The sequence below is a fragment of the Panthera tigris genome, chromosome C1 (genome assembly GCF_018350195.1).
Source record: "Panthera tigris isolate Pti1 chromosome C1, P.tigris_Pti1_mat1.1, whole genome shotgun sequence".
NCBI lineage: Eukaryota > Metazoa > Chordata > Mammalia > Carnivora > Felidae > Panthera > Panthera tigris.
In genome coordinates, this window is record NC_056667.1 from 7,893,061 (window position 1) to 7,915,320 (window position 22,260).

Here is a 22,260-nt window from a genome sequence, read left to right on the forward strand (position 1 = left end):
CATGAAAACAGGCTTTGTGCTCGGGGAGGAAACCCCAAAAAGGAAACTGGATCGTGGCTGCTCCGTGTAACAGGACGGAAGGGCAATAAATCGTCCCAGCCCCTGAAATTTACACACAGCCGTGGGGTGAAAAAGATGGGGACCCAAGCTACTGAGGGCAGGGAGTCACATGGTGTCTGACCACCCCGAATCCCAGACTATCTGAGATCCTGCCCAGCAGGAGGCTGAGCTGGAGGGGAAGAACCACTCCTTGCCAGGATCTCAGTGGCCACAGAGAGATCAGCAGTAAAGAGATGACCGCTGCAGACCTGGAAGGTCTCCACGGGACAGCTGGAGGTCCCCCATGGCTGGGAAAACCCTCGTGCGCACGCACACGCGGCACTGGGATTGGGCACAGGTGCCATCCAGGCCCTGGCGGATCCGGAGCCCTGGGCAGGCGTGGTTCTGGGGCTGTCCCGGATTGTGGGAGAACGGGAGACTCCCCGGAAGCTCGAGCGAGCGCTTTCTAACTCAACACGACTGTCCCGGTTCTGAGTCGGTGCGGAGCGGAGCAAGGGGAAAGAAGAGAAGAGAAGTGCTTGGTTCCAGCCGCGCAGCCCGCTGAGCTGGGCCAAGTGCCCAGATCCTCTCAGCCTCGCAGCTCGCTGCCCGCTGCGGGGAGAGCCATTTATGCCAGGTAAAGGCTGGCGATTTCATTAACTCCGTTCCCTTTGTCTCGTCTCCAAGGGCGCCGGGTGGTTAAACATGCGGAGGACTTGGTAAAGGGTCAGCCCCGGTTTATAGGACTGTCTTGTGGGGGCGGGGCCCTGGTCTTTGAGGCCCTGAAGCTGGGTGGTTCAGCAGAGGTGGGGAAGGGGAGGAGGGAGATGGGGGGGCCAGGAAACAGAGACTGCAGGCATCTCAAACATCACCTGCAGCCACCTTCACGGAGTCATCTGGACGCCCCCCCCAGAGGGGCCCTTTGAGTCACCTTTCCTTCCAGCGGGGTGGGTTGGCCTCTGTCAGCCAGGGCCCCCCTCCTCCGTTCCTTTCGGCCGCCCCTGCCCTCTGATGTCCACTTTCCAGCTTTTTTTTTTTAAAGCCAGGATAAAATCTGGGCTCCCGCGTGCCTCCTCGTCCTTTCCACCTCCTCCTGTTCACTCCGCCAGCTCCCGTGGCCTTCTTTCCGTCCCTCCAACCCTCCTCAGAGCCCTTGCATTTGCTGTCCCTCTGTCTGGATGCCCCCTCAGAGGGGCCGTCCTGACCACCCTGCCCCAACCTGCCCTCCATCCAAGTGGCGTACTTGCGTCTCTTCCGAGCACATGGTGTCATCTGAAGTTGGCCACGCGTGGATTTACGGTCAGTCTCCATCCACCACCCCCCCTTCACACATAAGCCCACGCTCTCCCACACACGTGAGTCCGCTAGAACTTTCGTTCCCATGTGAGGGAGCTTTCTGTCCAATTCACCGTTCCCTTCCCAGCTCTGGAACAGAGAATGCACTCCGTCAACATTTGCCCTGCGATGGGGTCCGTGATATGGACCATGCGAAGGCAGGAGGGGGTCTGGGGAACCAGGTGACAGGGAGCCCACAACATCAGCGCTGGGCTCTAACCCCCTTCCCCACCAGCCTCTGAAGTCTTCTAGCCCGGAAGCCACAGGCTCCAGTGAGGTGATCCCAGCCTAGGGGAGTTCAGGCTTCTTTCTCCCCCCCCACCCCAACCCCCCCAGGCCAGACCACCCAGCCAGGTGTGGGGGGGGGGGGCGGCCGCCACAGCCTGGGGCCTCCTCTCGCTGGCTTCCCCTGTAGGTGTCAGGCTCGCCCTGGCCTGGGGGCCGCTGTCCCTGGGCAGCGGCTGCCCACGGGGGAACCGCCTGGCAGGGCGGGTGGGGGTGGGGGGTTGGCCTTGGAGTCACGGCTCCGATTCAAGAAGGGAAATCATCCGAGCTTTTAAAAAATTAAATGGAGTCAGTAATTTGATTTCAGAGAGAAGCTGAAAACCTCGTAATGGCAGGAGCAGCTCAAGTCCGTGGTGAAAAGGAAAAGCCTTAAATGGGGCTATTAAGCTTTTGCCTGGGATGGATCTGCCCGGAGAAGGAGGAAGGGGGGGGGGGGCCGGCAGCGGGGAGAAGTCGTCCTGGAGGTAGAGACCGTTTATCAGCCAAGACAACCCTGATTATTTATTTATTTATTTGTTTCGCGTTCCGGGCGTTGTCCGCGGCCCCCCCTCCTTGGCTGTATTTCAAATCCCACTTCCAGTGACAGACTGGGGGGGTGGGGGGGAGTGCCACCGTCTCAGGGAACCACCCCCTGTGCTGTTCCCGCTCGGGCCACAGCTGGGCTTCTGGGCCAGGAAACGTGGGACCCCGGTGTTCCCTGGAGGTCAACGGGGGTCACCCGAGTGATCCAAGCCGGTGGGGGATCAGCTGCTGCCATGGGAACGGGAGGCAGGGAATAGTGAGTCACGGAACCAAAGCAGTAAGGCTCCCCGTTCTCCTCTCATGGGGTCCTTTAGAGACCTAGGGTCACGGCCCCTGAGGCCCAGGGGAGGGCGTCTCACCCTGTAGGATCTTATCATCACCCAGCCCTCCCCCACCCCAGAATGTCTGAGCCGTGGCTGGAGGCTTCTATGCTCTCCTGGAACAAGCAAACACGCCCTCCACCTGGGCCTGGGAGCCCCGCAGTTTGCTGCTCTGATTTGCCAGAACGGCAGGAATGGTGACCCCAGGGATGGCTCACGGGTTCTGAGTACATGCTGTGTGCAGGGGCCTGCGCCCCAGGCTTCGCGTCCACGTCCTCCCAGCCCCAAGTATTATCACCCGCCCCCCACCCCCACTTTTGACTGATCAGGACACTGAGGCACAGAGAGGTTAGTGTCTCGCCCAAGGTCACACAGCCAAAGAGTGGAGAGACCAAGACCTGACCCCCAGCAGCCTGCTACAGAGCTTGCACGCTTACCCCCTAACTGCTGCCCCCCACCCCCGGCCCGTGCTTCACCACATTTAACAGTGAGAGGGCACGCACGCCAGTGCTGGAGGTCCCGGCAGGTGGGAGGCATGCCCAAATATCGTCCTCCCCACTCCTTTTACTTGGCATCCCCGGGGCCGCTCCCAGGACTCACCCCAGCCAGGGGGCCTCTCAGAAGCCCCTCCACGTTTTTCTGAAGCTCGCAAGCCCTGTGACTTTCGGGACTGGTTGCCCATGTGGGTTCTGTGGGCTCCTGATAGAGCATCCCCTGGTCAACAGAAAGGGTCTCCAGGTTCAGCCAGGCTGGACCGGGAAATGTCTGTGGGGGCCCATGCGCTCTGAGTTTGCTGGATGCGGGTATCACGCCCCACTCGGCCTGCTCCACCGGCCAGGGGCTGACTCGAGGCCTCAGGCTCACTATGACCCTGCCTCCAATGGAGCTGCCGGCTGCTTAGAGGTGCAGGCCAGAGGAATCTCCAGAAGAGCTGTCCCAGATCGGTAGCTGCTCAGCGGGAAGAACTGGCCGGGGACCTGCTGGGCCCACCCTGTGCCTCCCCGAGGGCTCGGGGCCTGGGGCCCTCAGACGGGCACTGGGCCTGGCTGCTGCCATCATGCCTTGGGAGTGCTCACGGTGGGGCGGTGACTGTGGCGTCCATTCCCAGCCAGGGGGGTGAGTCCCGGCCCTGCTGTGTCCTGAGCTGGTCCGAGGTGCCCCTTAGCCTCCTTCCTGGATGGCCCTGGGCCCTCCGTTATGGAGGACATCTTCTGGGGCTCTCTGGGGCAACAACAGGGAGCCAAGGCCTCTTCAGCTGGGCTGGTCATCAACCTCGTCAAAGGCCGGACCTCCTGGCTGGCCTGGCCAGGTCCCCCTCGCCGGGCTAACTGGTAGCCACATCCCCCCTGACAATATTCCCAGCAGGAGGGGACTTCCTGGTGGCCGGGCAAAGCTCTGCTCAGGCCTCATACTTCCTAAATGTCATGGAAATGGATGGCCTTGAGACCAGGAACACTTTGGACTGTTTGGACCCCAGAGAGGAGCTGAGGAGGGGAGATGTCTGAGAACAATGCATGGTCAGGGCTGTGGGGGCTGGGAAGACTGGACAAGGGGACCGGGGCTGGCCTGGACAGCTCCCATGGACTCTAAGGACAGAGCAGCTGAAGGTGGGGCATGTCTAGGTAAGTCCACCTTCCTCGAGGGAGCCTGGGGACCATTCTTCTTCCATAGGCTTTGCTATTTGCAGGAATGGTCCAAGCCCCTTCAGCGAGAGAGCAGTGGAGAGAGAAAGCATATCATAAATAAAGGGATGTGAGCTTAGGCCCTGCTGAGGACGGCAGGCCAGAGACAGCCTGTGGGAACTGCGCCCTCAGGCCGGTACTCCAGGCCTGGCCCCAGGCTCCAGCCACAAGGTCTTCGAGGCAGGCCTTGGTTCCCCTCTGTGTGCACAGCTGCGGACCCTACCGACCACCTCCTTTTGCCTGGTCTCAAGGCCCTGGGGGCTGTGAACCAGGCAGGACAGCTGGAGGGGGGCGGACCTCAGGTGGGAGCTCTTGGGGGCCCTGTTTTCTCTGGGGACTGTTCTGAATTTGAGGAGAAGACTTGGGCGGAGGTCAGAGCGCGGCTCCTTTTGGAATAATGGTGGTGAAAGTGGGGGGGGGGGTCTCATGTCTGGCTGGGTCCACCAACGCCTCGCCAGGATGGAGCCCTTCAGAGGAAGTTGTAGCAGCGAGGCCAGGGGACAGACGGGCATCAGAAGGCTTGAGAGCAAAGCTCTGACAAAGCCCTTCCCAGAGGCCACCCATGGCGGCGGATCCCGCAGATTAGAACTGGGGAGAGGAAGCAGGTGGCCTTCCTGCTGGAAGGGTGTCCCCTCCTGGGGATGGTGGAGGGGGAGCAGACCTCAGAGTGACAGTTCAAGCAGACAACAACCTTCTAGAACTTTCCAGAAAGGAAGCAGGAGTCAGCTCTCCCAAAGGGCCAAGATCCTCCCCAGCCCCCTGGTGAAAGGGTCACCCATGCCGCCTTCCTACAGACGGGAAAATAGAGGCTTGGGAGCTTCAGATTCAAGCACTGGGTTAGGAACTGCCCCCACCGGCCGAATTTCACAGACCTTCAACCTGGAGTCCTTTTTGAGCATATGCGAATGTCAAAATCTCTTTTTGAAACTGAATCACAGAATTTTAAGTTTTCTGTAAAGACCAGCCGGTCCCAAGTCCCCACCCCTGTATGATGCCACCTCCCGGTTGCATCTGTGAGCTAGTCGAGGCCAAATACGTGGGCCCAGCCCCAAGAACCACACAGAAGCAGACTCTGCCTCGATACTATCGACATCCTGGGCCAGATCCTTCTCTGCTGTGACAAAGGCTCCTGAGCACTGTGGGATGTCCAGCAACACCCCTGCCCTTTACCCACCAGATGTTGGTAGCATCAGAAATATCTCCAGACATCGCTAAACGTCCCCCCGGGAGGCACAAATACGCCCTGTGTTGATAACTGCTGGGTTAGAGCTTACTGGTTCTGGCTTATGCCTTCAGACACGTTTGGTTTAGCCTGCAGAGGGGTTGAAATATTTTTTTATTTTCTATTTTTTTAAATTATTTTTTTAATGTTTCTTTATTTTTGAGACAGAGAGAGACAGAGTGAGAGTGGAGGAGAGGCAGAGAGAGAGGGAGACACGGAATCGGAAGCAGGCCCCAGGCTCGGAGCTGTCAGCACAGAGCCCGACGCGGGGCTCGAACCCACGAACTGTGAGATCACAACCTGAGCTGAAGTTGGACGCTTTATTGACTGAGCCACCCAGGTGCCCCGCGTTTTAAATATTTTTTTAGATGAACTGAGAAAATGTAACCAGCTTCTCCTGGGAAAACAGAAGATTTGGCCGCATTGGCCTGCCTCCCTGACGAGCCAGGGATGGGCTGCAGCTAAGTAGAACTACTTCCTCTCTTTAACGGGGCCCGGGGTCTGCCCGCTCACCGGCATTTCCACCAGTGTCCTCTCCCTGGCCTTCAGCACTGTCACCTGGGCCACCGGCTCACTTCCCCTCACTCATTTATACTCCCTGCCTGACCCCTAGAGGCATTTTTGTCAGAACCTCTGCTTTAAAATGTCAAACAGCTTTCTCTTAACCACCCTCCTGGTTTCTCTTCTCCAAGCTGGACAGCCCATTGCTTCCACTGCCCTTGACATCTGTGATATTAAATAATGAGGATTTCTCCTATATTTCACTCTGGAGGGGGTGGGGGGGGCGGGAATGGAAAAGACTCTGTAACCACTGAGGGCTTAGGCAATCCTGGTACATTAATATTCCAGCTCATTAGTCATATATTTTCACAGAGAAATGTTCTTTGTCTGAAACGGTGTTTTTAAAATTCCTAGTGAAAACATAGTCCAACGGGCATCTATTAAGTGCTTACCAAGGGGAAGGCAGTGTGGTAGTCCCATGAAGGATAAAATGCTGAACAGGACACAGTCCTTGACCTCAGAGAGTTCCCATACGAGAGGGAGACACAGGATTGTGCACCGATAACTGTAACAAGCATAGAAACACCTAGAAGCTACAGGGAAGGTGCAGGGAAGGTATGCTGGGAGCCAGGGAGAGGGGAGATTCATTCTGGCTGCTGATATTAAATTAATAAAATGAGGCAGAGAACATCCTTTCCCCGTGTAAATCTTTCCGGAGAGGCCAAAAAGTCTTCCTAAGATGTTATGGCCATTGCTGAGTTGTTTTTGTATTTTATTTACCAGAGAATCTACCTTCTCTTCAAGGCCAGGGGCAAAGGTCATCTGGTCCTTGTCCTCTCCCCCAGGCCTGCCTGCCCTCCCTTATAACTCTCTGGACATTTCTTTCCTCCCGCTTCCAGACTGGACGCTGCTGGAGAGCAAGGGCTGGGGACCCGGTGGCCTCTGTTCCCACCCCCCCCCCCCCACCAGCCTCATACAGGCCCCTCCCACAGGCAAGTGCTTAGTGAATATGTGTCAGATAAAGATCTAGCCCTCCCTTTCCAAAAATCAATGTCATTGCTGCAGGAAACTGTTAAAATAAAGACAGCCAAAATGTGTAAAAACTTTCAAGAAACATTTCCATTCTTAGCAGGCTGTTAGAGCTCATCCCCCACCCCGCTTTTTTCCTTTGTTTCTAATTCTGAGTTTGGGGCTAGATGTGGTAGGCAGTCCCCCTTTTAATCTTTAAATATAGTTCTGAATATAATTACATTTTTATGCAGCACCGAAACATCATATCCTGGTAACGGGGCATTCTTGCACTCTGCACATCTGTGTTAAATCTCCTTCACGTCTGTCTTCTATTGAGGACAGTTGTGAAGTCTGAGATGAAAGTGATCGACATCATTTGCGAATTATGTGTATTTCCTTATGCTGTATTTCAATGGGCTTTGCTCCTGGTGGTTTTGCAAATGGCAGGTTGTCTGGTGGCCGTGCCATCACCGAAGACCCCTTTCAAGACGTGGGTCCCGGCGTCCTGGCACAGAGGACACACCCCATGCTTGGAAAAGCATTCGTCCTGGATTAAGAAGCCACGCCGCGTCTTTGCCAAAGAGCCCGATACGTCTGGTAAGTGAGCTGAGGCGCGGAGCCCACACAGGTCAAAATGAAAATGGATCACCTCGTGCTAGGGACCCTGCTGAGCTCCTAACCCCGTCCTCCCCCACGGGCACCCGTATTCCCATTCTGCAGATGAAAACACTGAGGCTCCGCGGGGTTAAGTGACTCGCCGAGGTCCTGCAACCAGCTGAGAAGTTGATGTGCCCCTCCCCACGCCCCGGCAGTTTGAGTCCAGGGCCCGTGGCCACATCGCCACTCAGCTCCCAGGCCCCTCCTGTTCCCGGACCACTTCCCGCCAGCGTGCCCGACGCCGCTTACCGCATCGGGTGTGAGACCTGGCAGGCCCAGAAAGGGAAGGCTTGTCACAGGAGAAGGAATCACTGGGCCAGGGAAAGAGGGTTCGGGTGACGTGTCCTGTTAGCGGCAGGCGCACCCCCACGGTGACTCGCTCACCCACACGCTGGGAGGAGCTCTCCACGGTCCAGGGGACGGGGGCAGCCATCTCGCGGGAAGAAACAGGCCCTCCCCAAGATCCAGGGACGGACCCCACCATCCGGGAAGGCCCATAAGGAAGCAGATGCCAGGAGCAAGCCTGCCCCTCGGAAGCTGCAGAAATGTCTCCACGGAGACCGCCTTTAGCTTCGGCGACCTGGTGCCCCTTCCTCACCGAAGCTGCTCTTAAGAAACAAAGCTCGGATCAATTGTTTACACTTTAGCAAGAATTTCGTGTGTCGCCCTCCTCATGGGGGCATTTTAAGCCCGCTCTGCAGTGGCTAAATGAAAGCACCTATCTCCAAATAAAGGGCTTCAAGCATCATGGATAAGGAAAGAGGTGTTTGGGGGCTTGGCGAGGCCCCTCCCCTGTGCCTTAAAATCACCAGAGCTCCATCGTGAACTTTGGGCCACGATAAAATTCTATCAGATGTCAAGTCTTAGTCCTCTCTGATCTACCCACACAGGATGAAGCCTTTGATCCACCCAATGTTGCAAACAGAGTTCCTTAGAATTTAAACTTCCCAGAGGTAGGAAGTACTCATCCAGGTTCCAGGCCTCTCTATATGACACCCCAGGCTGAACGAAGTAGTTATTACGTACAGGGTCTGGATCGGGTTCCCAACCACTGAGGGATCGCGGAGCCCCAGAGGGCCTGCTGACAGGTGCAGACCTTCTCCTGTCTTTATTCTCAGGCCCCCTGGAGCCGATCACGGGACCTCCCAGGAGAGAAGAGACCCCGGGTTTGGAGGCCTCTAAGTAGAAGATTCCGCTTTTCATCCATACTCTACACCCAACCCGTACTCCATACACGTTCATACCTTCCGGAACAGCAAAAGTCTCTCTGTCCCAAGCAATCCAGGGAGGCACAGTCAAGGCTGGGGTGACGAAGAGGCGAAGTGGGGTGGGGCCCGGGGGATAAGGTGTCCAGAGGAGGGAGGAACACAGACGGGACGGGACGAGAGAGAGACGAATCCAGAAAGGGTGGCTTTAGGGGCGCTCCTGGGTCTTACCCGGTGGGCAAGCATCTTCTAGAAAACAGGCATAGAAGCCGTTCACCAGTTAGAGTGGCAGGAGACCCTCGGAGGTGTTGAGCACCTGGTGAGGCAGAAGTGTCCCCCCCCCCCCCGCCCTCCCCGCAGTGGCCTCTGAACTTCCAGAAGCAAACTCCCTCCACGGGGGACTGGCCTGCGGCCTAAACCCCCAAGTGTCACCCAGCTCAGGTCAGGGACCGTTGCGCCAGTGCCACCAGGAAATATTATTTAGCCCGGATATTTTTAGCAGGAACCGAGCGCCGAGCAAATGTCACGTGAGCCATCTTCTCTTACACGGCAACTTTGGGCTATTTAAAGAGATGATAATTACGCTCCTGCCACCGCCATCAGGACGGGCTGAGTGCGTGATTACAGGAGCCCCTCATCTGCCGTGCAGAGCACTTTACGCTAATGGAGCCCAATTTTCTAAGCTGCCTGCCTAAATCTGGCCGGTCTCCCAGGTGGACCTTTGAATTGGCACCGGAGGGGCGGCAAACTGCTCTTTGAGGCCTCGTAGCTGCCCCCCAACGGCGGCTCCGAGGGCGCTAGGCCACGAGATCCGCCCCCCACCCCCCAGCCTGGCGGGACTGACGCTCGCCACTGACCTCCCGCCTCGGAAGAAGGTCTCGCCTTGGCCTTCGGGTGATGACAGTGGTGGTCGCCGTGCCTGGCCTCTTTCAGAGAAGCCAGGAGCAACCCTCGAAGGAACAGCAGTCATGGGGTCTGAAGAAGCAGGACAGTCAGGCCAAGGAGACGTGGTCGCTAGGGGGCCCAGGAGAAGGCGCACTAAGGGGACACTTGGGAAGGTGACAGGGCCAAGGGGGGGGAGGGCGGGACCAGGAGGCAGGGCAGCAGGCCACTCGGGGAGGAAGGCAACCTGGATGCTTGCACTCCTTACACCGGAGGGAAGCAGGCACCTTGCAGGAGCCGCTGGCCCGTAGTAGGAACGCTGTGCAGCACACACGAGAAAGAATGGATGTGCTGTTACCCCTACGGGCGACGGATGCCGACCAGGCAGCCCATACTCCGTCCAGCCAGGCACAACCGGGGTCCTGTGTTCCGATCCATTTGCAGTGTGCTCGTGGACATCGCCGATGGGGGTCTTGAATAAAGGTGGGCGCCTGGATGGTGGGAGGGGGGGGCGGACAGGAGGGAGTCCCCAGACCCCATCCTAGAAGGACTGGCAGGAGGAATTCAGGGGCGGACTCGAGGAAGGGAAAGCTAGCTGACTTCAAATACTCGAAAGGATGTAAAATGGAGAAAGGGCCAGGTCCTTCCAGAAGGCTGCTGAGAACGACTTAGGATCAGCCGGAGGGAAGCGTGTGCCCTGTGGAACCAGGCGGCCTCGCAAAGGAATGAGCTCCCCATCACTGGAGACTTTTCAGGGAGAGTCATAGCATGAAACGGACCTCGGAAGCCTCGTGGCCAGCCTCCCACCCAAAGCCGGGACCCTTCCTCAGAGTTCCTCCCGGATGGCCTCAGGGCTCTGCCCGGAGGGCACCAGGCAAAGCATCCAGCTTCAGCTGCCAAGACACGAGCCCAAGAAAAGTTGGCACTGTCCACCAGGCCCGTCCAAAGGAAAACAGAAGTCAGAACCTCCTGCCTTGGAGTGTCCCTGAGCGCCGGGCCTGGCAGAGCCTTCTAGAACGTTTTGCTCCCGCCCCGCCTACCTGGCCACTGGCGCTTCCCAGGGGCAGTGTCAGGGAGACTGCGAACAAAGAGAGAGCAAGGGTTCCTGGCAAGCGGTTAGCAAAGGTGAGCGAGTAAACATTTCTGCCTGAGCACATAAGCGTGGCAATTACCTCAGCAGGACGCCGGCGAGAGAGCGTTGCCGGCTGGGTTGTTTGCTCATTAAGACAAGAAAATCATTTATGTTCTGGGACTCAAGTGTCAACAGACCCAGGGAAAATGTCTTGCCTCAGCTGCCACCCTGGGGCCGGCCAAGGGGGCAGCTGGGATCCCAGGCACAGCTGGCGGGACCAAGAGCGGGTGTGCACGGCACAGACACGGTTCGGGACCCGCTTCCCATCAGCGCCGTCTCTCAGGCCCTCCTACCTGTTTTCCTCCCTTGCCCTTTCTCCTCCCTTCTCGGGTCCAGCAATGAAGGGTGGAGAGAGTGCGGCGACGGGCCTGGCGTGCACGCCAAGGGTACCGTACTTAGGCGTGACCCACCCACCCCAGGCCGAGAGGGTTCCCCTGCGGTGGGACTTTCAGGGAAGCCCCAGGCAGACCGGGATGGCTGGTCACCATGCCGCCCATGAGCCCTGTAGCCGCCCCATGGCGGGGGCACCATTCTGCCCATTTCGCAGATGGGGAGGAAGGTGCCGGTGAGGGCAGAGCAGAGAACCTTCCCTGGAGCCCCTGTTGCAGCCATGGTCTCACCCTCCACTCCAGCTCTTCTCCCACTTTTCTCTCCTTGCTGCAGCCCCTTTCGTTTGCTTCAGACCTGGGCAGGGAGGGAGTCACAGACCCACGGAGGGTCCCTCGGACAGCACCTGACCAACGCCTGCCCCGACAAGCTGGGGAGGGGAGGCCCGGGGGACTGAGTGGCCTCAACAACACCCTCCCCAGCCCCCCCTCCCCCGACTCCTCCAGAGGCAGGGACAGACTGGGCCTTCATTCTCCCGTCTGTAGGATGGAAATAATAATAGCAGAAAGAAGCAGGTGGGAGGAGACCCCAGCCGGCGCGGCCTCCTCGGTGGCCCAGCCTTACTCCCCCTTGGCCGTCAGGACGCCCCGCGAGCCCCTGGGTCTCCCTGTCCTTGGAGGTGCCGCCTTCACTTGGGCAGCAGAGACGCTGGAACGGGGTGTGGTGAGAGCAATGAAGAGGGTGCGACGTTTCCCTGGGCCCCCACCAGAGCCCGCCTGCTACTCCCGCGTCCCGTCCCTCCGCTGCAACCTGGAATAAGGCAGGGAAGCCCTCGGAGGCCAGGCTTTAAGGAGAGAAGCGATTCTGCTTCCAGAAGGAGGGGAACTTGCGATCGGCACCGTGCCCTTTAAGGCCCCACGCGGAGGCTATATTTAGGGCCGAGGACATTCCGCAGGACCTCGGGCAGCCTGCACTGGGAGCAATCGCTAATCACTGCATTGAGTTTACGGGTGCCCCTGGGCACACTTAACCCAGGGCAATGAATAGTTATTGCCGGCCTCCCGCTCAGGGCCTGTGGGCACACTTAAGCAAGAGCGCGGATCGCTGCTAGCGGGCACGGCTCGGGTACACCCTTGGGCACCCTGCGCCTTCAGCGGGGAGAGGCAGAGTATTAAATATCTATGTGCCCTGTGCCCACAGCTGCATTTAGCCAAGGGCAAGGCCGGTGAAACGGCTTTAATTAAAACTTAATGCAAGTTCAAGGTGCAGGCACGGAAGCAGCGGCTGCAGAAGTCACCAGGAATGAATCAGTCAATTCGATGAGGTTCTCAGTGGGGGGGGGGGGGGGGGGGGGGGGCAAGGGGTAGTGGGGAGGGGGGCCAGGGCAGCAGAGACCCGGTCTTCTCTCTCGTGCCTGCTGCCCACCTCTCTGTGTCCATGTTCTGGGACGTGGGGCCACTGCGGGCTCCCACACCTCGCTTGGTGAAGGAGGCTGGACATCGCGGCTTCTAAGGCAGACCGTTGGAGGCAAAGCAGGCGCCTGGGCCAGAGGCGGGTCCTGCGTTTCTCAATAACCCGGCCCGGTGCCGGTGACTCTGGCCACACCATCCCCCTGGCGGTGGCTCCCAGAATTACAGACCCGGTGCAGGGGGAGAAGTGACCGGTCCCGGAAACTTCAAAAGTCATCACTCGTGGGCAAAGCTTGGGGATCCTGGGGTAGATTCTTAGGAGGACCAACACCAGGCAAGTGGGCAGAGAAAGTCCTGCTCCTTAAGACTGGGAGGCAGAGGAATAGCCAAGCAGTCTGCCCATTAGCCCAGGCCCCAAGCCAGGAGGAGTTCAGGTCACCGGGCCTGGGGGCACCCCAGAAGTGGGGCTCCCTTCTGCCACAGCGCTCTTGTTAAAATTCAGACCAGATGGGAACACGGCGACAAGCTCTTCCTGGGGCAAGGGTCCACAACTCATTCAAATGTGGTCCCCTAGTACCCGTGCAATGCCTGGCATATAGCAGGTGCTACATAAATGCTCCCTGAACGAACGGGGATCGTCACGGGAGGCCTTCTCTCTCCCAACACCTCTTCTCTTCTCTCCCCTCCCCTCCCTCGTCTTTCCTTCCCCAGGACCATCTTCCCTGACTCTCAGGCAGAGGGGCTTGCACCCCAATATCCCCCCAAGGCCAAATCCAGCACCTTTTTGGAGCCATTTCATGTTTACAAGATTAAAGTCAACTTTTGAACATCAGAAGAGCTCACATACAATTATGGATTTCCAGTTTCTCGTGAAAAGTTGGAAAGGCTGGCCAGATGGGGCTGGGGTGGAATGGAGGCTGCCTTTCTGAGTGGGGGAGGGAGCGGGGGGTGGGGCGGGGGGAGCAGGGTGGGAGCCTGTGCCCGCCTCGGCTGTGGCCCCGCCACAGCTCTGCCTGGCTCACAGCCCGCCTCCTCCGCATGCCTCCTAATCCCTCCGCTTCATTCTCCCATCTGTAGGATGGCAATAATCATAGCACCCATTGCTCAGAATCGCTATGGAGATGCAGTGAGTTAATATTCGCAAAGGAGTTAGAACAGTGCCCAGCACAGAGCAGGTGCCTTGAAAGTATTTGCTAAATAAAGACACGAGTACAATTCTGTGCTGCCTCCTGAGCCTGGCACACTCATTTCTGGGGCGGGTTTGGCCCCCCCTAGGCATTTGCATTTGTAACCACCCACCCATCCAAGTCTTGTTTAGCTCACAGAGACTCCGGCAGGACTAGAGAGAAAGCTGGCAAGCTGACGCAAGGAGCCCACAAAGCAGGGAAGGAGCTCACCTTGGGGGGAACCTCCACTTCCTGGTCTTTAAAGTGGGGACACTGCACCTGATTGTATCTGAGGTCCTTTTATGCCTAAAAGACTACAATTCCTTGACTTCACCCCAGTCAAGAAGGGGTATCCAGACCAGCCATTTTTTTTTTTTCAATCGAGCAATCGAGAACACGAGGGCACAATGTTGCAGCTTCGGTGACAGCCCCAGTGCTCCCGCTGGCCCCCGTGCCAGCTAGTTCAGACACCTTGAACGCACCTGCCCCCCCCCACCCCCGCATCCCATCCCAACTCGCTCAGACAAAGCCCAGGGGGACCGGGCACCCGGCCGGTGCCCACGGATGCCTGCGGGAGAGCAAGGCCATGGTGCGTCTCCAGCTGCCACCTCTCTGCCGGACCACGTCTGAAGGCTCAGGAGCCGTGGCCTTTGGAGAGAAGCCCAGTCTGGGATGTCGCCCCACCGTGTCCCCTGGGCGGCCCTCTGAGCCTGTTACTTGAACGAACGTGGGCCCACAGTAGACGCCCCCCTGGCCCAGCCTGGACGTTAACACTGGACCCTTCGTGATGAAGCAGACACTCTGCTCCAACCTTCTCACCCCTGTTTGAAATATTCTGATTTCCAACCTGTAATTTTGCTTTCTGGAAGGAGGGCAAAATTCATGCATGCGAATGGAAGAGGAAAACACAGTTCATAGGGCTGCAATTATAGGTCAGTGACTATTCACAGCAAGTACGGTTCACATCAACTGGCTGGCAGCCGGGAAGGTGTCAGGGAGAGGGCTGGGAAGGGAGACCGAGGCTGTGGGGCCTGGGAACCTGGGTCTGGCTTCTGGGTTCCCGCAGCGCAGCCCCCACCGGGAAGCCCTCGGGGCTGGGGAACGTTTGCAGATTTCAGGAAGGCCAAGCCTGGGCAGACAGGACAAGAGCTTGTGCCGGAACATCCCCTGACAGGCACCAAATGTTTGCTCATGCCTGACCTTCCTCGACCGCCACAGATGACTCCTAAAGTAGGCTTCCCTGCTCCCATTTGATGGATGAGGCAGGTGAGGCTCAGAGTAGGTCAGTGACTAAGCCAATGGGTTGGTGGGAAGAGGAAGCAACTGAAGAAAGGAAGAGAAAGAGAAGGAAAGGTTAGGTCCTGGGATCGCTCCCCGCACCGTGACCCCCTCGGGAGACACTCTGGGCTCGGTCAGGGAAAAGAGTCCGCTCCCCCGCCGACTGGCATCGGCCCAGCCCTCGGACGCCAGCCCCCAAATCCCGCCTCTCTGCACCTTCCCTGGGCAGGGTCCAGGCCGTGCGGCGCCTGGAGCTCAGGCAATTTGGGGGAAGGGCCTCTTTAGGAAAAAGAATATAAAAATCTCTTTTGCCAGCTTTACAGTCATGGTCTTGTGAGCACCTAAGGGGCCGGTGCAAGTGAGGGGCCCTGAGGCTTATGCTCCGTCAGCGCCAAGGCCAATCAACTTCTGCGAATCTGGCCGCACCACTTATTCACTTTATTAAGCACTGACTAAGCACCAACTATGTGCCAGGCCCAAAGGCCAACGCTGTGGGCATGCCCCACCCCCTCCCACCCCGCCCAAGGCACCCCAGATCCAGCCAGAGACAGCTGTGGGAGGAGATTTGTTATTAATCAGGGCAGCAGGTGCAACGATAGAAGCAGGTCCGAGGCACAGAGGTGATCAACTATCAGGAAGACTTCCTGGAGGAGGCAGCCTCTGATGTAGGTTCACGCGCCTGGCAGTCTGTGCCCCAAACTCTGAGAGGTCAGAGCCTGGGCTTGGCCCCTCTCTTCTGTCTCTCCCCACTCTGTGTCTAGGAAGGAATAATGATACAATGTTCCCTTTCTTGCCCTCTGCACTCATACTTAGGTCTTTTTGTCTCCCTGAGTGGAAGCTTCCCAAAAGACCTCAGCAAAGCCTGATCTTTCCCAAACCCACCTCCTTCTGCACGAAGCAGGCTGAGTATTGAGCTCAAAATATGAAGTCACCGGGGCGCCTGGGTGGCTCAGTCGGTTGAGTGTCTGGCTTCAGCTCAGGTCATGATCTCACCGTTCGTGCGTTCAAGCCCCTCATCGGGCTCTCTGCTGTCTGCTCTCTCGGCCCCTCCCCTGCTCGTTCTCTCTCTCTCTCTCTCACTCAAAAATAAATTAACATGAAAAAATTTTTTAATAAATTAAAAAAAGCAAACAAAAACAAAGTCACCGTCAGGATCAGGATACAGGAAGTAGCCACGTTGGGTAAGAAAAGAATTCAGGTGGTTGGGGCCCTCCAGGTCCCTACGATAAGCAAAGGACAGAAGTGTGATTGAGCCTGTAGAGGCCACTTTTCTACAAGTGGAATCTCAGAAATCTCAGACACCCAGACGTAAACCTCGAAGTCCCTTATCTGGGGTAGAGAAAAACAGTAGGAATAGGACAGGGCTGAAAAGGTACAGAGCAGCAGGAAATCCTAAAGGTTCTACCTTCGAAACATATCTAGAAGCTCACTCCTTCTCCCCACTCTGGTCCCCGGCTTGGGTTTCTGTAGCAACCATCTCCCTTACCTCCCGAGCCCCTAACGGTCTGTACTCCACACAGCAGCCGTTTGCATCTTTTCCCACACTCGGTCAGATCATGTCCGGCCTCTGCTCAAACCCCCATTTTTCACCCCGAGGAAACGCCAAGGTCCTAGAAGGCCCCACGTGATTTGCCCCTCACCTCACCACCCTCCACTGCTACTTCCTCACCTCCCTCCCTCCGCTCCAGCCACCCTGGCCTCTCTGCCCTTTTGCAAGCAAGCCAGGCGTCCTTCTGCCTCAGGGCCTTTGCACTGGCTGAGTCCTCTGCCTGGAGCTCCCTTCTTTTAGATACCTGCACGGCTCACTCCCCCATCTCCTTCCAGTCTTTGTGCCAATGTCAGCTTCTCAATGAGGCCCACGTTCTGGGTAGAGAGATTACGTGTCCCTTTTATTGTTTTCTTTGGGTTTTCTCTAGTTTCCGTAATTATCTTGTCATGATTTTGTTTTAAAGTCACTTTTAAAAGCTCACAGTTTGGGGGCGCCTGGGTGGCTCAGTCGGTTGAGCATCTGACTTCGGGTCACAGTTTGTGAGTTCAAGCCCCGCGTCGGGCTCTGTGCTGACGGCTCGGAGCCTGGAGCCGGCTTCCGATTCTGTGTCTCCCTCTCTCTCTGCCCCTCTCTCACTCACACTCTCTCTGTCTCTCAAAAATGAATAAACATTAACAAATATTAAAAAAAAAAAAAAAAAAGCTCACAGTTTGGGGGCACCTGGGTGGCTCAGTCAGTTAAACATCCAACTTCGGCTCAGGTCATGGTCTCGCCGTTTGTGGGTTCGAGCCCGGTGTCGGGCTCTGTGCTGACAGCTCAGAGCCTGGAGCCTGCTTTGGATTCTGTGTCCCGCACCACCCCCCTCCCCCCCACTGCCTCTTCCCTGCTCTCTCTCTCTTTCTCTCGCTCTCAAGAATAAACATTTAAAAAAATTTTTTTTAAGCTCACAGTTTCATTTTCAAATTCTTGACTCAATTCTGTATTTGGTGGAAGATGGAGACACTATTTCAGAAAACAGTCCTGGAAGCCTTTATGCGGGGGATTCTCTGGTGACATGTGTTCCTTTTAAAAGCATGCAGCCTCCACCTCTATCTTTAGCAAGAGATCAAGGCCGTGCCTCTGGCAGAGGGCGGCTCTGAAAGGTAGGAGATCACTGGGGAAATAAAGTGTCTCAGCCTGGATGTGTAAATTGACCTGGATCATTTTAGTTTTGCATTCACGTCTGCACTTTGTAAATATTTGCCTGGCATCCCGCTGTTCACACCTGCTTGCTGTCCCCTCAAGTTCATGGAAGGCAGCAGGCACCGTCATTTCTCTGTCCCCACCTGGCACTGCTAAGCACTGCCGTGAAAGGAAAACTCTCCAGCGAAAGCCACAGGTGTCTCTGACAGTGCCTAAAACTAATGGCCTGTGGCTGGCCGCTGTGACTAATTCTCTGATTATTGACTTTATGATTTTACGCTTAAAACTTCTTTATAATAACACACAGAAATGTTTAATGGGCTCTATCCAGAGCCATAAAAATTACTTATTGAACAAGCGTTTTAAAACTATTAATCTATTGTTTTCCATTAATAATGGCTCTCCAAAGAACAGGCGACAGCTTAATGTATCCACGGCATTTCTCCTCGAAAAGTGGCCTTTTAATACATAAATGCCGCTCCCAAGGCTTCATGGGTTGGCTGGCCATCGGGCAGCTGGCCCTCCCAGGACAGATTTAGGCTCCACCAGTCCCAGAAAGTGCTTTAAGGATTTCCCTAAAAATCCTTAAGGGGGCCCTGGGAGATTTTCCCGGTCTCTGAGAGAGATCGAAAAGCCTCTCTGCTCGATATCTCTTTCTGTGCAAAAGAGAAGAGGTATTTCTAGGGCCTGTGCTGCGGTGCCCACGGTGGAGGACACGGAGGAAAGCGGGCAATGTGCACATCTCTCTACTCTTGTTCCCTCCAGAAGGTTCTGGAGATACAGCAATAAACTGGAAACATGGGGGCCTTGCCTGCCCGGAGCTACCCTCTGTGGGGGGGAGCATAGACAACAAAAGGTCATAAATGATAATTTCGGGGGCCGCCCACCCGGGTGGCTCAGTCAGTTGAGTGTCTGACTCTTGATTTCGGCTCGGGTCATGATGTCGTGGTGTGTGGGATTGGGCCCCGCGTTGGGCTCGACAGGGTAACAGCGTGGGATCCCTGCTCGGGATTCTCTCTCTCCGTCTCTCTCTGTCCCTCCCCTGCGTGTGCACACTCTTCCTCTCTCAAAATAAATAAGTAAATTTAAAAACGATTATTAAAAAAATCGTAGAAGATCATTGTAAACAGTGGTGAGTTCTGAGGGGCAAATAGGGTGAGGTTGTGACTGGGGGTGGGCGGGGACTATGTTAGACGGAGAGTCAAGAAGGCTTCTTGGGGAGGTGGCCTTTGAGCGGAGATGTGAGTGACAGGAAGGAACCAGGGGTGAGACATGGAGGGGGACAGGGGACACCTGGGATGAGGCATCCGGGCAGGCATCTCTCCCTAGGCGAAGACCTACCCAGCCAACAACCGTTCCCTACCTGGCAAGTGCAGAATTCTGCTCAGCCATCTGCCCCAAACTCTCCCCATCTCTCCTGGGCATCCACAGGCCATGTAGTCTCAGAGGCACTTGACCTTATCTGTCAAACAAGAAAACACTTCTGAGAAGGATGGAAGAATTTCTCGGCCCAGCCTCACTTCAGTGGACCGGTTAGGTAGGGGCATGGAGGAGAAATAACGGAAGGGGCCCTTTACCCCATGCGGAGGTGTTAGTTCAGAGAAGGTTAGAGGCCAAACGTCTTAGGGCGGGGTTTCTCAGACGTCAGTGTGCCACAAATCACCTGGGGGAATCTTTTTAAAATTCAGATTCTGATTCCGTAGTAGCATCGAGGTAGGGCCTGGGGTTCGGCAATTCTGTCAAGCTCTCGGGTGATGCTGTGCTACTGGTTCAGAGACCACACTGAGTGGCAAAGGTCCTGGAGGTCATTAAGTCCAACCGTGGTGTTTCACGGGGGGAGACAAGCAGAAATGCGACTTAATGGTGAGAGCGCAGCGCTGAGGTCAGAGCACCTTGTTTTGTTTTTTTAATACCTATAATGTATTGTCAGATTGGTTTCCATACAACACCCAGTGCTCATCCCAACAGGTTAGGGCACCTTGGTTTGAATCCCACCTCTTGGGGCGCCTGGGTGGCTCAGTCGGTTAAGCGTCCCACTTCGGCTCAGGTCACGATCTCACACTCCGTGAGTTCGAGCCCCGCGTCAGGCTCTGGGCCGATGGCTCAGAGCCTGGAGCCTGCTTCCGATTCTGTGTCTCCCTCTCTCTCTGCCCCTCCCCCGTTCATGCTCTGTCTTTCTCTGTCTCAAAAATAAATAAACGTTAAAAAAAAAATTTTTTAAAAAAATGAATCCCACCTCTTTTCTGTGTGTGTGTGCTTTTCTGTGTGTGTGTGTGTGTGTGTGTATGTGTGTGTGTGTGTGTGTGCTGGTTGCTTAGTTTCAGTTTCTTCCTATGAATTGATTGTATGATGACAATGGTGGTGATGATGGAAATGATGGTGATGATGGTGATGATGATGGTGGTGATGATGATGGTGACGATGGTGGTGATGATGGCAATGACAGCAACAACGATGGTGGTGACAACTTCATAGGGTGGATGCGAAGCTCGAATGCGTGCATACTACGGTCTTTACAGGGTGCTCGTTGTAGAGAGCGGTGCCTAAAGGTGACGGCTCTTATGATGATAACTACCATCACCCAGAGACAAAACGACTTCTCCATGGTCACAGAGCAGTAGAACCGGATGCCCAAACATCCCTCCTATAATTTTCCAGCTCATCACGTAGCCAAACAAATTACAGTGTCAGAAATCGAGCCAGTGTTAGAACACACATGACCCTGAATCAATATGGAACCCATCGTAACGTTCCCCTTCTGGTACAGGAGGTACATCTGACTTCTGGCAGGCCTCAGGGCCATCGCTGTCGACACAAGCTCTGGGAGAGTCAGTAGAGAAAATGGGGACTCTGAGCTGAATCTTCACAGCACAGACATGTGATAGCCTGGTACGGTTTAGAAGATATGAGTAGACCCTGTGGAACTTGTTTACCGGTCACTTGACTCCGAAAAGTTGAGTAGGGGCAAGCCAGGGCATCCCTGGAGCTTTGCAACTCAGGTGAGGACTCCAGGTAGAGGGCACAGCGTATGCACAGGCTAGAGGTAAGAAGCAGTCTGCAGCGTCCTGATGCCACCCCACCCCCAACCAGTCTCCAGATGGCATCTAAGAAGGATCTTGAATATGTGAGATCATGCCAGTCCCTTCGGAGAATGGTTCAACAGCTCCCCACTACCCCTGGGAAAAATCCAAACACTTGCCCAGCCCATGCAGCCCCACCCACTTCTCTGTCCCTTCCATCACCATCGTCCGGCCAAACTCATCTTTCTCTCCCTCGGGTCCTCTGCCCATACTGTTCCCTCTGCCTTAACACTGTTCCTCATTCTTCACACGGCCAGCTCCCCTTTATCCAGCAGGTCTCAGCTTCAATGTCGCCCCCCATGGAACACCCTCCCCGACCACCTCCACCTGTTACCTACCCTGGCCTTGTGTTCGTTTCCTTCCCGGTTTACATCACTGTTGGGAACTATGTTACCTAACGGCTCAGAAGGATTTCTGTGTATTTCTTCCACTTGAGTGAAGGTACGTGCAGATAAGCTTGTCTCCCATTGAGCCCAAGGGGGGCAGGGGCCGTGTCTGTCCACACTCTGTTCCCAAGGCCCTGCCATTGACCTGTGCCTGGCATGTAGTAACTGTTCAGTAAATATTTCACAATAAATAGCTATAGCTGGATCCTAGCATGCTCAAGAAAAGGGGAATGATGAAAATAACGTGTGGTGATTCATCTGCTTCCCTTCCTCCCACAACACGTAACTGATAAGCTCTATGAGAAAGCCCAGATTATGTCTAAATCATTCACCGTAGAACCTGCAAGACTTTGCCCAGCGCAAGGTGTGAGACCCCTGATAAGTAACTGTTAAAGATGTGTTTTGGGGGCACCTGGGTGGCTCAGTTGGTTGAACGTCTGACTTCAGCTCAGGTCATGATCTCACGGTTCGTGGGTTCGAGCCCCGCGTCAGGCTCTGGGCAGACACGCTCGATGTCTGGAGCCTGCTTCCGGTTCTGTGTCTCCCTCTCTCTCTGCCCCTCCCCTGCTTGCGTTCTGTCTCTGTCTCTCTCGAAAATAAAATAAAACATTTAAAAAAAAACACGTGTTTTCACCCCGAGTATGCTGGAGTTTTCTGTAATCACACGGGAACAATGTCAAGTGTGAGGGTTTGGCCAAGGGAAGTAGAATCTTGTTGGATGTGACACGTTTTCCAAACAGATCCCTGCCCATCCCCCCCCTAATGGCACAGAGTCGATAGAGTTCTTAAATTAAATATAGTCTAGATGTGACTTCTCTGACAACTGGAGAAATGGGTAGATGAAAAAAATCTCATCTCCTGGGTTAATGTGTCTCCCAATGTCAGAGGCACTGAAGCTCCCAGAAGACCACAAGACGCAGGGGTCCCGGAGTTGGGATGCCAGGGCTCAGATGCTGGATCTAGCTACGTGACCCAGACAAGCCATTTAACATCCACAAGACTCCATTTCCTCTTCTGCAAAATGGGCACATGTGCAGTAAAGGGCTAACCCTGCCTATGGAAAGGTCTGGCCCTTCGCCCCCAGTTCCCAGGAGGCAAATTCTAAGCCCTTGGAATATTTCACGTGGGAGCCTTGGGCCACACCAGATAG

At 55.7% G+C, this 22,260-nt stretch overlaps 1 protein-coding gene across 1 annotated transcript; it reads right to left on the reverse strand.

Moving 5' to 3' along the window:
- Positions 1-279: 279 nt before the first annotated feature.
- Positions 280-16,450, reverse strand: CC1H1orf127 (chromosome C1 C1orf127 homolog). The gene is given in 11 exon segments (XM_042997459.1): positions 280-450; positions 3,102-3,215; positions 3,831-3,921; positions 3,923-3,963; positions 4,628-4,844; positions 4,959-4,971; positions 9,011-9,095; positions 14,413-14,553; positions 15,856-15,887; positions 16,102-16,193; positions 16,404-16,450. Coding segments are annotated over 11 exon segments (1,044 nt in total).
- Between the last annotated feature and the right edge of the window lie 5,810 nt (positions 16,451-22,260).